The 16,445-nt window shown below is 51.6% G+C and overlaps 1 protein-coding gene across 2 annotated transcripts in view; it reads left to right on the top strand.

The window, feature by feature from the left end:
- LOC146810995 (organic cation/carnitine transporter 2-like) overlaps positions 1-16,445 on the top strand; it is a 596,936-nt gene that overhangs the window by 510,161 nt on the left and 70,330 nt on the right. For both annotated transcript variants that reach the window (XM_085618046.1, XM_085618045.1), the window contains one exon: positions 14,296-14,431. In XM_085618046.1, the coding sequence (XP_085474172.1) occupies positions 14,296-14,431 (136 nt within the window). The remainder of the gene's footprint in view (positions 1-14,295; positions 14,432-16,445) is intronic.

Raw genomic sequence — 16,445 nt, 5'->3', positions numbered from 1 at the left:
GTTTGGGCTCAAGCAGGGGTGCAGGGAGGGGGGAGTTGTGGTTGGGGGATTGTGGGGGAGGGGGGGTGTTGGGGACTGTTTGTTTGTTTCGCAAGGCAATGTGAAGTTATCTGCTGACTTGTCCGGGTTGTGCTTTCCGGGATGTGGGTATCATGCACGGGAGTGGGGTGGGGGGTAGGGGATTGAGAATCCTTTCGTGGAATGTGAATGGATTGGGGGACAGGATCAAGCGCGGGGTGGTGTTGCAGTTTTTGAAACGGATTTCGCCCGACATTGTTTTCCTGCAGGAGACGCATTTGATTGGGAACTCCTTCCATGCCCTAAATAGGAGGGGCTATCGCCTTGCCGCTCACTCTGGTTTCACTTCTGGCTCGAGGGGAGTGGGCATTTTGGTTAGGGCCTCTCTCCCACTGGAGGTGGACGAGGTGCTTCACGATGATAGGGGGCGCTATGTGGCACTGGTGGGGAGATGGGAGGGTAGGACTGTTTCGCTCGTTGCTGTTTATGTGCCTCCGGGGTTACAGACGGCTACATTTGCTGATTTGGGGCGTCTGGTCCTGGGACTCCTTGGGGGGGTTCTGGTGTTGGGGGGTGACTTTAACGCTGTTGTATCCGGGTTGGAGGACCGTTGCCCCCCCCCAGGGATCTCCCTAGGGCTCAGGCCTGGTTGGGTGGCTTTCTGGACACTTTGGGGCTTGTAGATTGCTGGAGATTGATGCACCCGGGACAGGCGCAATATACCTTTCACTCGGGGGCCCATGGGAGTCTCTCGAGACTTGATTACATGCTTATGCCGGCGATCCAAGCTGGGATGATTGGGGAGGTGCGTCATTTGGCCCGAGGTATTTCTGACCATTCCCCTATATGGTTGCAACTGAAGGTTGTCCCTGAGGCAGTGGGGAGAGTAGCGCCCATTAACCCCTGGTATTTACGTAACCCTAAGATCCGCGCGGAGATGGTCAAGTCCACTGATCACTACTTCAATGATAATGTGGGGTCGGTTTCGTCGGCTGTCTCCCTATGGGAGGGTTATAAAGTGGTGGTCAGGGGGCAGGCCTTGTCACTTATCTCCCATGCTAAGAGATGCGGGAGAGCAGAGGTGGTTCGCCTGGAAACTGAAATTGCTGAAATGGAGGAGGACTTGGCGCGGGGTGTTACTGATGAGAAATTGCACGTTCTCAGCCTCAAACAATCAGATTATAGAGCGTTAGTCACGGATGCCGCTAAAGGGATGAGTAGAGAGCAGCAAGGACGACTGTATGATGTGGGGGATAAGGCCGGAAAGTTGATTGCTTGGTTGGATAAGAAGGAGAGAGCGAGCAGGGTGGTGCCCGTGGTGGAGAGACTGGATGGAGTGCGTGTGACTGACCCTGTGGAGATTGTTGACTGCTTCGCGGATTATTTCCGCGGGGTATACTCTCCGGTTTCTGTGCGTTCGGAGGAGGATTCTCATCTGTTGCTTAGAGACATCGCACTGCCAACCCTATCGGAGGCTGATGCAATATGGATGGAGGCGAAGTTGTCGTCAGATGAGATCGCTTTGGCCACTCGCTCGATCGCGTCTGGTAAGGCTGTGGGTCCTAATGGTCTTCCCATTGAACTATATAAGTTGCGTCCTGATAAGATAGCGCCGTATCTTCGGGACATGTTTTTCGCGGCACGTGCGGCGGGCTTCCTTCCCCCTGACCAACGTCTCGCCACCATAGTTGTGATGCACAAAGAGGGGAAGCCGCGAGATCGCTGCGCCTCCTATAGGCCCATTTCGCTGTTGAACGCAGAACCCAAAATTCTGGCTAAGGTATTGGCTAATCGGCTGGTTCGGGTCGTGGGCGACCTGATTCATCAGGATCAGTCCGGTTTTATACCCCATCGGAATACCGCCCTGAATTTGAGGCGGTTGCACGGCGTGCTTGCTAGAGCGGAGTTTATACGTGAGCCGGCCATCTTGGCATCTTTAGATGCTACTATGGCGTTCGACACTTTGGAGTGGCCGTATATTTGGGCCGTGTTGGCGAAATTCGGGTTCGGCCCTGAGTTTATTGGTTGGGTAAAATTACTGTATGCTGACCCATTGGCTCAGGTTGTGGTGAATGGTAGGGTGTCGGCTCCCTTCGCACTAGGGAGAGGTACGCGGCAGGGTTGTCCGTTATCACCCCTTCTTTTTGCACTTTCTTTGGAGCCTCTCGCCGCCTGGTTGCGTTGGGAGCCGTCGCTGCGGGGCATTAGATGGACGCCGGAGTTTGAGGACCGTGTCTCCCTTTACACGGATGACATCCTACTGTATCTTACCTCTCCCCGACAGTCGCTAATTGTATTGGTGGATGTATTGAATTCCTTTGGTCGCAACTCTGGCCTGGTTATCAACTGGGCCAAGTCATGTGTTTACGTCCTCTCGGGCGAGGCCCCCCTCCTGCCGCGGGATTGCCCTATCCAGATTGCTACACTGGGGTTCAAATATTTGGGAATCTTTATCTCTCTGGATCCCGCGGTCTGCTATGAGCGAAACCTTCTCCCTCCCCTCCAGCGATTGAAGGCCGACGTCGCGAGGTGGCGACGACTTCCGCTCTCGCCGCTCGGACGGGCGGCATTGTTTAAAATGATGTCGCTACCTCGCTTCTTGTACGCTTTGCAAAACACTCTAGATGTCGTGTCAGCCCGTTATTTTCGTGAGGTGGAGGGTCTTCAGCGCCAACTGTTTTGGGACGGGCGGCCGCGGATCGCTCTCGCCAAGTTGACGCTCCCTTGGTACGATGGGGGGGTCGCCCTCCCCGATATTAAAAGATACTATTGGGCGTCTCAATAGGCGGCGGTGAACCACGGGATATACGGTCCTGCCTTAAATCCGGCCTTCGAGATGGATAAATTACTGCTCCCGGGTGGGGATTATAATAGGGCGCTGTATTCGGTGACCCCGGATGCGCGGTTGACAGGACCCACGCAGGTCGCGGTACGTGTGTGGCATGCGGCGAGTGCTGCGATGGGGTGGAGGGATCGCTTGACTCGGGTGACGACGTTGTATGCCTCCGGGCGGCTGGGTTGTTTGTGGAAAACAAAAGGCTTTGAGAAATGGGATATGATTGGTATATGTAAGGTGGGTGATCTTTGGGCAAAGGGGTCTTTCAAAACGTTTGAAATGCTTAAAACCGAATACAAATTAAATGATAGAGAGTACTTCCGGTGTGCACAAGTCTACCATGCGCTGTGCTCCGTCTTCCCGGACGTTGCTGCTATCCCCGAATATTCCCCGCTGGAGGATAGAGTGTTGGATGGCTATGTGCCTGACAGCACAATCTGTCTGATCTACAAAAAACGTATTAATGATCGCGCGGACTTGCTGATCCGTCTCCGGGAGGCATGGACGGGCGACGGCTTGGAACTGGACGATGAGGACTGGGTATCGGCGGTGGCCTCCCCGAAAGAGGTGGCGATCCCGGCCCGCTTACGATTTGTACAGCTGAAGATCCTCCATAGAGTGTATGTCACGGGGCCCGGTTTGCTACGTATGGGTTACTCGAGGGATGGAATGTGTAAGCGTGGATGTGGCCTGTCGGGCACCTTTCTTCATATCCTATGGGAATGTTTGGAGGTTGTGCGATTTTGGAACGGTATCCACGCCGTAATGGAGGAGGTCACGCACGTTGCTCTGTTGCCAGAGGCTAGGAGGTGTTTGTTGAATGTCTGGGAACCGAATGACTATAATGTGGCACAGACGCAGTGGGTGACTCTGGGGTACATGGTGGCTAAGCGTAACATAGCACAGCTGTGGGGCTCCCCGAGGCCGCCCACGATCGCGGTATGGAAGGAGAATATGGACTGGTGTATGTTTAGGGAAAAGACAGTGTATGTGGCGAGAGGCAAGCCTGGGAAGTGGACGAAGGTATGGGGTCCATGGAATTTATATCGTGGACATCTCTGCACCCCGCCTCTGCCGTTAGAGGTCGATATTGCTTTGTCCCCCTAGCCACGAATTCTGCGGGATTGTGTGAGGTGTGTTCCATGTTTTGTCTTCCCATTGCCCCCCACTACCACTTCCTGTCAAGAACTGCTTCGGACACTGTACGTTGTCCCCCGTCCTGGGAAGCGCACGCTGCTATTTCGGACTCTCATTACCTTGAGTGTGTTTTGTATTTAATAGAAAATGAAACAGTTTTTTCCGATTGCTCTTGGCCTATGGCCACAGCCTGTTGCATGTGCTCGCGAACTGCCGGGAGCTTTGCTTCTGGTTCATTTGAATGTGTGGCATTGCATTGCGGGCCCTCGGGCTCTGTAGCGGCCGGCCTTGGTGGTTGTAGGCCCTTGTATGTATTTTATTGTGTAATAAAGGTTTCTTTAAAAAAAAAAAAGAAAGAAAATGCATTCCATGTCAACACGGAGTACCTCAACAGCTTTAAGCTAGCGAATGAAATTACCCCCAGTGCACCTACATGTACAGGGCAAGTGGGTAATCATAAGAGTACCTTTGAGATGCCTCATCTAGATCACATGCTTCACGTAATGCAGCTTTCGAATACACACAGTTCAGCTATAATAATAGAACGTATATGACACCGAGGAGGCTTAACCGACACTCTAATAGTATACCATTGATGTGCCCCAGATGTTCTCAGGAGGAAGCGGGGTTCTACGTGGTCTGGAATTGTACATCCCTGAAGTTGTACTGGCGAGGTAGTGTGGAACAGCTAGAGAGAAACTTGGGCAGAGAAGTGCTTTGCACACCAGAAGCTTACTCGCTGGGCCAGTTTCAACACCCTAAAACAAAAACCTGAGGCAACCAGTTTATCTGAAAGAAACACGTTAGTTAGATTCCTCACCTTAGAATATCCCCAGGCGTCAGACTGGATCCGGAAGATTTTTGGTCAGCAATAACCCTTGCGCGTCGCTAGGCGTCGTCTGCGGCTCCGCGTCCGTCGTCGGCGTCGTGCGCCGGAATGACGTCGTCGGAGTACTTAGACGCCGCCCTCGCGCGCTGACGTCAGTTCTTCTTTTTTCCGCGCCAGTAAGCGCAGATCCGGGAGAGCTACCCCTTTTAGTCTTTTTTTACTACGTTTTTTGATCCTTTTTTTATCTTGTCTCGACTCCGGTGCCGGTAGGATGCCTGGTTTTAAAGCCTGTGCTGACTGCAACCGCTTGATGTCGGTTACGGACCATCACCGCCGGTGCCTTTACTGTTTGGGCCTCGACCACGACGCGGAGTCTTGTTCGGACTGCAAGGCCCTGACCTCGAAGGCTAGACGGGAGCGGTCCCGTAAGCTTCTCGAGCTTCGCCACTCGGCTCCGCGCCCCTCTCGATCCCGGTCCAGGAGGAGGTCCAAGGATCGGTCGCGGAGCCGCAGCAGACGCCATCATCGATCGTCTGGCTCCAAGTCTTCGGGTAAGTCGAAGCACTCCAAGAAGTCCAAGAGGCGACACCGCTCTTCGGACTCCCCTCGTCAGTCGCGCGACTCGGCCGAGGGTCAGGGTGGTTCCACCCCCGCGGCTCCAGCGGAGCCGCAGGCGCCGCGCAAGTCCCCATACCCGCCGGTCCCTGGGACTGACGCGACGCCGGCGGAAGTCAGTGCCTTCCTCTCGGCCATGAGGAACCTGGCTCCGCCGTCGACGCCCGCTGGCGCGCCTTCGGGCCCCGTGGACCCGACTGGGCAACCTTGCCTGCCGGCGGCTCCGGCCCTGGCGCCGTTGACGGCTCCGGCCTCGACGCCGCAAGTGCCCGAGGGACCCGTTCCCGAGTCCCCGCCGACGCCGGTCGACCTCGTCACGCCTCCTCCGCCGGCGTCGACACCGGTACCACCTCCGACGCCGGCTCCGCTCGGCGTCGAGCCCCAGTTCAGCCCCGCTCCGGGCCCGACGCCGTTACGGCGTCGATGGACGCCGCGTACGGCGCCGTTAGAGACACATTATGTCTATCGTCCGGCTCCGATCTTTCCTCCTGCATACCAGGAATCGGATGACGGGGGCGAATGGGAGGGATCCGAGGATCCTATGGCCGTTCAGGCTCAGCTGTCACAGGACTGGGCAGATGAACTGGGGGAGGCCAGTGGTCTGGATACCTCTCCAGACACTGGATTCATCTCTCCTCCGACTGTGGCTTCGGAGGAGGGTGCTGCTTTCTCTGTGGTGCTGCGCAAGGCGGCCGCAGCCCTTGGGCTCGAGCTACCTGCCGTGGCTGTGAGGACTAACGTCCTCACTGAGGTGCTTCAGTCTGCAGCAAGCTCCACTGAGCCTCTGCTGCAATTCAATGAGGCCCTCATTGACGTTCTGCAGGGCACCTGGTCCAAGCCCTCCAAGTCCCTCCTGTGGACGGGAACGTTGCCAGGCGCCACCGCCCTGCTCTGGGCGACCCCAGTTTTCTGTCCCAACACCCTACCCCCGAGAGCCTGGTTATCCAGGCTTCTACCTCCCAATCCTCCTTCCCGACCGCTCCGCCGGACCGGGATTCCAAGAGACTGGAACAGTTTGGCAAAAAGCTGTTCTCCTCCCTTAGTTTGGGCCTGCGGTCCTTGAACACCGCCTGTCTCTTGGACCGTTATTCCCACTCTCTGTGGGATACGGTGGAGGACGTGCTGCCCCTGTGTCCGGTGGAGGTCCAGACACGACTTACCCAGGCTCTGGCCGATGGTAGGGATGCAGCACGACATGCTATCCGATGTGGGCTTGACACTACGGACTCGCTGGGCAGGGCGATTTCTTCCACGTTGGCGCTTAGACGTCACGCCTGGCTGCGGTCCACGTCCTTTTCGGGTGATGTCCAGAGCACTCTCATGGACATGCCCTTTGATGGCACTCGCCTTTTTGGTCAGAAAGCGGACAGTGCGCTGAATCGCTTTAAGGACTCCCGGGCTACGGCCAAGTCCTTGGGCCTCTCGCCCCCGCGGTCGCAAACTTCCGCCTTTCGCCCCTTTCGTGGCCAAGGAAGGGGTGCCTCCTCACGTACGCCTAGCCACCAGCCGCAGAACCAACCTGCGCGCGGTCACGGACGTGGTTTCCGCCGAGGCGGTTCTGGAGGACGACGCGGTCAGCCCACATCCACCCCGGCAGCATCCACCTCAAAGCCTTCCTAGTCCGAGCTTTCAGGCCCATTCCACGCCAGTGGGCGGCAGAGTTCGCCATCACCTGCTCCACTGGCGGTCCATCACATCGGACAGGTGGGTGCTGCAAATCGTCCGAAGGGGCTACTCCCTCCCCTTCGAGACGACCCCTCCAGCCATGCCACCGCAGCACCACCGTATCTCGGGGGATCATTTGAATCTTCTCCGCGAGGAAGTTTCGGCCCTCTTGGCCAAGGGGGCCGTCGAGCGCATTCCGAGTCCAGAAGTAGGTTGTGGTTGTTATTCCCACTACTTTCTGGTTCCCAAGAAGGGCAAAGGGGGCCTACGCCCTATCTTGGACCTCCGGAACGTCAATGCCTTCCTCCGGAAGGAGAGGTTCAAGATGTTAACTTTGGCTCAGGTTCTAGCTGCCCTCGACCCTGGAGACTGGATGGTAGCGTTGGACTTGCAGGACGCATATTTCCACATCCCCGTCCTGCCGGCCCACCGGCGTTACCTGCGGTTCACGGTGGGTCAAGAGCACTTTCAGTTTACCGTGCTCCCCTTCGGCCTTACCAGTGCCCCTCGGGTGTTCACGAAAGTGATGGCGGTGGTCGCAGCTCATCTGCGCAGATCAGGGGTTCCAGTCTTCCCCTATCTCGACGACTGGTTGTTGAAGGCGGGCTCGCCCCAGGCAGTCGTCTCCCACCTCCAGACTACGGCGGATCTCCTGCATTTGCTGGGGTTTTCCATCAACGTGCCGAAGTCACACCTGAGTCCCTCTCAGAAGCTCCTCTTCATCGGAGCGGTTCTCGATTCGGCACAGTTCCGGGTCTATCCGCCGGAACAGCGGGTCTGGGATATTCAGGCCCTGATTCCCATCTTTCGGCCTCTATCCTGGGTTTCGGTCAGGCTAGTGTTGCGGCTTCTGGGGCTGATGGCCTCCTGCATCCTACTAGTGCATCACGCCAGGCGGCGCATGCGGGCTCTGCAGTGGGACCTGAAGTTTCAGTGGGCCCAGCATCACGGCAACCTGTCCGACCATGTCTTGATCTCGGAGGGCACTGCACAGCAGTTGCAGTGGTGGCTCACGGACCGCGATTGGGTCACGGGCAAGAGCCTCTCCCTTCCCCAACCGGAGCATGTCGTCGTGACGGATGCGTCCCTCCTGGGATGGGGTGGCCATATGGGAGAGGCGGAGATCAGAGGCCTCTGGTCTCCGGCGGAGTCTCGTCTCCACATCAACCTGTTGGAGTTGAGAGCGATCCGACTTGCACTGAAAGCCTTCCTTCCCTCTGTCAGGGGAAGTGTCGTGCAGGTGTTCACGAACAACACCACCGCCATGTGGTATTGCAACAAACAGGGCAGGGTGGGGTCGTGGACCCTTTGTCAGGAGGCTCTGCGCCTCTGGACATGGCTGGAACACCTAATTGTCCTCTTCGTCTGCTGACGCTTAAGACTGCTTTTCTGGTAGCCATCACCTCGGCTAGACGGGTGAGTGAGCTCCAGGCTTTATCATCAAAGCCTCCTTTTCTCTCTGTTCATCCGGACAAGGTTGTCCTTCGGCCTCGTCCCTCCTTTCTTCCGAAGTGGTGACCCCCTTTCATCTTGGGCAGTCTGTCACCTTGCCCACCTTCTTTCCGCCTCCGCATCCTTCCACAGAGGAAGAGAGGCTCCACTGTCTGGACCCAAAACGTGCGCTCTCCTTTTATCTGGACCGCACGAAGCAGTTCCGGGTGGACGACCAACTTTTCGTTGGATATGTGGGTGCTAAGAAGGGGAAAGCTGTGCACAAACGGACCATCTCTCGGTGGGTCGTTTTGTGCATCAAAATTAGTTATTCCTTGGCAAAAAAGGACCCTCCTGTTGGGCTGCGCGCCCATTCTACTCGGGCCACAGCGGCTACTACTGCTTTGGGACGGGGTGTCCCTTTGCAGGACATCTGTCAGGCGGCGACGTGGGCTTCGCTACACACGTTTGCCAGGCATTATTGCCTTGACAGCCAAGTCCGGAGGGATGGCTTCTTTGGCCGTTCTGTCCTCCAGGACTTTCAGGTGTGATCTTGGTTCGCAGACCCACCACCGGGGATGGTATTGCTTGGGTATCTATTCTAAGGTGAGGAATCTAACTAACGTGTTTCTTTCAGATGAACAAGTTACTTACCTTCGGTAACGATGTATCTGTAAGAAACATTAGTTAGTTAGATTCCTCACCGACTCACCCATCCTCCCCGTTCTGCGAACTGACATCTAGGGTTAAGGTTATCCTTTTCAGGCCCCTAGATTTTGTTTTTGGCACCAGTGTCGGTCTTTGCATGGCTCTGCGTTCCTGGCGCGGAAAGCTATGTACAAGAACTGACGTCAGCGCGCGAGGGCGGCGTCTAAGTACTCCGACGACGTCATTCCGGCTCACAACGCCGACGACGGACGCGGAGCTGCAGACGACGCCTAGCGACGCGCAAGGGGTCTTGCTGACGAAAAATCTTCCGGATCCAGTCTGACCCCTGTGGATATTCTAAGGTGAGGAATCTAACTGACTAATGTTTCTTACAGATACAGATTCTTACAGATCGTTACCGAAGGTAAGTAACTTGTTCATTAGCAATGCATAAGTAATGGTAAAAAGAGTGATTGCGACGTGTCGGAACACCTCCTAAGCCCCTGGTATCATGCGGTGGGCAAACAGCCTCAAAAAATTAGCATAAATAGAGAGTGTAACATTACGCAGAAAATAAAAAGATTACTTGGGGAAAAAGCCCTTAGCGACCCACTGGGACAATGTATTAATTTCCCGAAACGGAGGTTGATCTGACAGTTCAAGAATAATGTTGGCGCAAATAAAATGCCAACTCGATTTTCCCAGACAAAAGGGTACAGCTTCAGTGAAGTCTCCCTTCCACCTTGCTTGTTATTAATTAAAAATATAACACAAAAGATAAAAATCTGATCACACACATGCAAGACTAAAACATACATGACGTTCTCCATGTGTGGTGTATTACACCTCCCAGCCCCAGGCAAATAAAGACAGACACGTAATGTATACAGCATACATCACAGAATGATGTAGACAAGTGTATATTTTAAATGAACACACAGTCTCTCTGACCAGCCCCATCACTTTTAGAAAGTGGGTATTCTCTTGTTTGGGCTGAACACAGAGCCTTTCTGCGCAAGAGAACAAAGAGAAATGCAGTATAAATATCGGGGCGCATACCCCAGAACTTTAGATTACTTTTGAACTCAAAAGGAACGTCTGCAAAGGAGAAAAGCTGGGAAAGATGAAGAAGTACTACCCCCTTGCTCTTTGCTGCCTGGGATTGGACTGCAGTGGCTGTTTCTGCTAAGGAAAGGAACTGTGTGTGTATCCTGCTTGAAGAATATCTCCAAGGGCTTAGTGTAGAGCTTGCCTCCTGTTCTGAAGTCTCAGGGACACAAAGACTTCATCCCCTTTGTCTTCCTGCACCTGTAACTGCTGTTTCAGCTGCCACCGGGGGAAAAAGCAACACCGACGCCTGCGAGCGACACTACAACCTGCACCGATGCCGTGGGTACCGCTCATGAAGTGCACAATGCACCTCCCCGACTTGCTCCAGAGCCCCGACGCCTGCAGACGGCGCACCGTATCGACTCTGAAGCTGTCACCGAGGCTGCTGCATGCACCTGAGCCGAGGGCACCACTCACAACGCACCGCCCTGACTCGCACTGCAGCCCTGACTTCACCGATGCATGTGCTTAACCCTTGCAGAGCCGATACCTGGCGTGGGTGAACTTTTGAATTCATTGACCCTATACCGTCATAAGGAACAGACACCTCGGCACCAATGCGACGAACCTTCCCGGTAACAGTAAGGTACGGACGCCTCACCTTCCCTGCATTGCAGCAAGGAATCGATGCCTCACCTTCCCTGTGGTCGTAAGGAACCGTCACCGCCCGGCACCAACGAAATATCACCTCCCCAACGCCGTGCACCATATTTGTTTTCATCATTTGCCAAGGTACTGTTCTTTGGGGTCCACGTGACTCCAGGCCCAACGCCGCGCATCTCGCAGTCTGCGCCGTACTCTGGTATTTCCATCTGTCATGATGTTGTTATGGCTACAGGTGGAATTATTTGTTGATACTAGCTGTATTTGTGTGAATAACCTATTTTTAGTGATTTCTGAATATATGTATTCTATTTTTGTCGTTTTGGTCTTGTGTTTAGATAAAGATTTCCTATTTTTCTGAACTGGCGTGGTGTCCATTTGTAGTGTCTTTACTGTATTACTGTGTATGTGCACAAATGCTTTACACGCTGCCTCTGAGGCAAGCCTGTCTGCTCCTGCAAAGTTACCAATGGGATGAGCAGGGGTTGTTCAAGAGCGTAACTCCCTTACCCTGACTAGAAGCAAGGGTCCCTACTTGGACAAAGGTGCAAACCATTGCCAACTAAAGACCTCCATTTCTAACAAGTACACTAGCAGATGTATAAGTATCGAAGAAGACAAAGATCACTTGAAAATGTATAACGATTTGCTGCATATAAATGTGATGTAAGGTGTTAAAAAATTACAAATGCTAAATAAAATTAATTTTAAAAAACTACATCTTGTAGTTAAAACTCCATCCTCAGTAAACCAAAGGTTTTCCACCTCCAGCTATTCTGAGACTTCTATCACATCTTGTTATCTTGGCCTTAAAGCCATCTTCGTTAAATACCTATGAAACTTAATTTTACTTCTTCTACAAAAATGTACTTTTTGCCACTTATAGGGGGGGTAGCTATCATTAGTACATGTGGTGCCAGGGCACTGAGACCCAGAAGGGCAAAGGATCCACTGTATCTCCATTATGTCCATCTTTAACCTCCACATTGGGGGCCAGGGACAGAGCATCTTCCTTGCTTGATTTGGTACCACCCTTGCTCCACACCTGCTAACATTTAAAACGTAATACCCCAATCTTTTGGTGAGTACACTGCACTCTCTGCCCTAACTCCTCCTGCCATGCCTTTGTTCACAGCTGCTGAATTGAACATTTGTTTATCTATCAAATCTTAATTGTACTCAACTCGATGTTAAGCAATATGAACGTTGACACCTTATGCTTTAGTTTAACTTGCTTTACCTCAGACTGATCCTATGTACTTAGTTGACTTCACCGTCCTCGAGCACTCAGTCTACAACAGTTTGCAGTTTCACCATTGTCTTGAAACCCCTTTTGAAATGCATTCTCCTCAATTTGTCCTTGCTCTTGGTAATTGACCTGTCGATCAGATGCTGTATATGCTTTTTTCGTGGTCTCCTTCATGCACTGTGCCCCCTAGAACTCATTCCAGAGCCAGCCGTCAGGTTCTTTAGAGTCATTGGACAACCTCACTTGATCTTTTACTAATTTGTAATTCCTAGGCGAACTTTACACAAGGATAAATTAACCCACTCGCAGGAGCCCTATCTCCAGTCTTCAATGTTGGAACCGCTCCCACACTGTTTCATACATTCCACTAGTTATTTGCTTTAGCCCATGTTTTCCCCCGACTCTTCAATCGATGTTGATTCTCCCCCCCCCCCCCCCAAACCTCCCCCCCCAGTCATTTTTTGTAACCCAATCTCTCCCTTGCACTAGGGACCTTCCACCCACGATCTCCCAGAACTGGAACAAGTTGATGATACATACATTGATCGTATGCCTTCCGATGCCTCTTCATCAGACTCTGCACAGGGCTATCAGCGGCCTTCGACTTCTATACTGGCTGATCTCCCTCAGCCCATGACACTGTAGTCTCGCTGATGCCTATTTCATCTTCAAAGTAAACGCCAAACTCCCTTTGGTACAACAAAGGTACAGCAATCTTCAAGTACTTCAGTGCAGTCCTTTCCCTCCCTTGTCCCATAAGGTCATGATTGTCAATGCCATCATAAACAGCAGATTGGAAAACTGTATCAACCTCTGTTTTGATCTTTCCACCAGTTACCTCAAGCTTTATCTTCCCACCTGTTAAGTTAACTGACTGCAGTAGGTCCACAGTGGAGCCACCCATCTCATTGCTGTAATTGGCAGGTTCATATGACTTCTAACTACAAGGGCCAGCACTGGTTCCCAATGAAAGCTAATAGTTCTGTTTTGTTTTAGGTGTATGCCTTCCTTGTTGCAGTCATCATATGTTGTGCTTATTATTTATTTTTGTGATTGTATATAGCACAGACATGGGCATCCGAGTGATTCACAATAAAGCCAGAACACATCAATCTCAAATAGAAAATATACACATACTTCAAAGGTGGAGTAATCCCCGGGTTAGCCTCTCCCATGAAATAGAGTGCATCTCACATATAAAAAAACATTGCAATGAAAAGCAATCTGCATAGTACCAAGTGAGGATCATCAAACGGATCGTGCAGGTGGAGGTTAGCATGCAATTAGAGGGAACTTGAGGCGGTAGGAGCGGTTTAGGCCAGGTGTCGATCAAAGAGAAGAGCTTTGAGGACTTTTTTGAAGGTGACCTTACATATGGTCAGGCCGAGGCTCAGCAAGAGGGAGTTCCATATTTTTGTGGCACTTCCGTAGAAAGGTTCCTTCATGTATCTCTTGTGGTTGAAGGTGGGTGTTTTAGGAGGAGCGATAAAGCATTTCTTGAATCTATGTCAACACCTTAGATTTTACATTTCTTGGAGACGTGCGAGGGTAAAGAGGGGTGAAAAGCTTTTATGAGTGGTACATATTATGCAGCACATGATGGATTATGTTGCAAATGCGGCCACTGTATAATTAAGCTAAAAGTGCCTAAGTCTCAAAATCGCATAGTTCCGGTGGCCCTGATCATATCCACTGAAACTTGTAATTCGGTGGAGGGAGTGTCCATCACGTTTGTGTCAGAGTATCCCGTTTGCCAAACTCTAATTCAGGCCCTAAATTTGGTAAAAGTATTTGAAATATTTCTGTTTTGCATTTCTGATAATTAACAGATGTCACGGATATCTTACTGGTGATCTGATGAAATCATTTGATCATGTGCTAAATATAGTGTGTGTGTGTGTGTGTGTGTGTGTGTGTGTGTGTGTGTGTGTCTGTCTGTCTGTCTGTCTCTGTGTGTGTGTGCCTGTCTGTCTGTCTGTCTGTCTGTCTGTCTGTCTGTCTCTGTATGTGTGTGTGTGTGTGTATCTCTGCCTGTCTGTCTGTCTCTGTGTGTGTGTGTGTCTCTGCCTGTCTGTCTGTCTCTGTGTGTGTGTGTCCCTGTCCTGAATTACGTACTCCTGTCAATTTCATTCTGGTGTATTGGTTTTCCATTAGGTGCCTATGATGAGTTTCTGCCTTACATCCTTATGGGAAGTCTTACTGTGCTTATGGGGATCCTTACACTGTTTCTCCCAGAAACACATGGCGTGCCTTTGCCCGAGACCATTGAACAAATGCTGAGAGTGAAAGGGTGAGTTCTTCTTCTTTAACCGTGTTTTTGTCTGTGCATTGTAATGGCAGATTTAAATCCCTACTATAATTTATCAAATCGAAAAGATGCTGTTGAGTTTGTCTGATTGTTCTGATTAAAGGTGCCTTCCTGCATGATAATTCCAAGTTTCTAAGTTCCAAGTCAAAGCTGCTAAAGTCAAGTGTATCATTGTTATGTCTCATTCTCTCTGATGGTTGGCGCACTGCAAGCAAAAGTGTAAGGAAATAAAGTGAAGGAGTCTTAATATTTATGTAAGGGTAAATCTATAAAAACATATTACAATACTGTATATAAACTGAAATATTTTGGGACACAAATTGATTTATCTATTTTCATTATTTTATTGCGGTTGTGGAGTGGCCGTGAAAAGCCTCTCATAGACTGTGGCGGCTGCAGTGTGACTCGCGCTGCCCTGCCTAGCGTGATGGGGCAGATCCGAGAGCAGCTTGTAGCTTGATGATGAAGAAGGCGGCGGTGACATGACCGAGCCAGAGGGGCTGCGCAGCACGCAGGGGCGTAGCTTCAGGGCGGGTTTGAGGTGTTCCACCCCGAGCTTTCTGTCGGTTTCTGGAATTATTAAATACTCAGAAACACACACACGCGTCTCTGTTTTGAAGGTCTTAAAACGTGGTTATTTTACAAATTACTGTGTTTGAGTATCTGCTTGCAATCGGCATTCCTTCCCTCTCTACTGCCCTTAAGCCCCCTCACGTGCTGCATTTTACTTAATGATTAGCAGGACATGCCAGGGGGATTGTGAAAAAGTGTGATGCTGACGCCCCTTTATTCTTACCGACCTACAACGCCCAACGCCCTTAGCTGCACGCGGGCAAGTCCTGGCCCCGGGCCCGAGAGCAACAGAAAGCTACTGAAGCACCGCGGGGCGAGCAGTAGCCAAAGGAGCGAGTCCGGTGCAGAGAGCTAGGATGGGGCCCAGGTGGTCTACATGTAAAATAATGCGATCACAAGAGCCGTGGCCCGCCAGCATGGGCAGCACGGTCATGGAGCCGAACCAAAGTCAACACGACTCACAGAAGAAACTCAAGTGAAAGTAAGAGCCGATCCTCTTAACAACCAGATGCATGATGCAGCTGATATGTGTGTGTTTGTAATATTAATGCTTAAAGGGCACTGCAGCACCAAGTAACCGACTCAAGTAGCTAACAGAGGCAGACAACTGAAAACTATAAATTGCGCAGCCTGGCGGAGCCGAAGATGCACAAATATGGAAAGGTCAAAACATTAACAAACCGAGCTGTCCTTCGACACCAGGCAAGTGGGACATGCGAGGGCCGAAGGGAGCAGTTTGCATGAAGACAATTGACTGCAGCTAACAGCCAGACACAACAAGGACACAACGGAGATTCTCGGGGCAATGAGCAGCAGTCTCCAAGTATAGACGGCACATTTGATAGTCTGTACTGTAACCCCGTTATCACATCTTCTTTCTGCTTTATTTGTCACTGCATGTCTTTATATCAATTGTAGGTGCGCGTGACTCCAGCCGGTCTGTGTTGGTCCTCCCTGTGCTGTAAACTTTATTTTTCCAAAATACCTCTCTAAACTTGGGACTTGTAGACCAGGCTCCAGTGGTCGCCCATCGGGAGTCTGAACATTTCAACAATGTTAATAATTCGACTGGAAGTAGGCCTTATCCTTTTGTTAATTCTGTGCAGTTTTATTTAATCAAACCTATTAGTAGTCCTTTGTCATAACATTCAGATGAAAATAGCTCCCAATGCGCATCATAAGTTCATCTGCACTCTTTCTTGGGGGTATATTTGATCCACAGAAATAAGAGGCATACACAAGCCACATAGTATGACGACCCCAAGCATTACTGTGTTAAAAGCTATGTGCATGGACAGTGGCGTGACACAGGCCCCTGCAGTGCGGGGAGAGGGGCGGGGCAAGCTCCAGGGGGCCCCCTTAGCACAGTACCCAGGTCAGAGAGCTCCTGATTGAGTCCGGAGGTGGCCCCTCCACGTACCTT

The sequence above is a fragment of the Triturus cristatus genome, chromosome 7 (genome assembly GCF_964204655.1).
Source record: "Triturus cristatus chromosome 7, aTriCri1.1, whole genome shotgun sequence".
NCBI classification, from domain to species: domain Eukaryota; kingdom Metazoa; phylum Chordata; class Amphibia; order Caudata; family Salamandridae; genus Triturus; species Triturus cristatus.
This window is presented reverse-complemented; position numbering and strand designations above follow the sequence as displayed.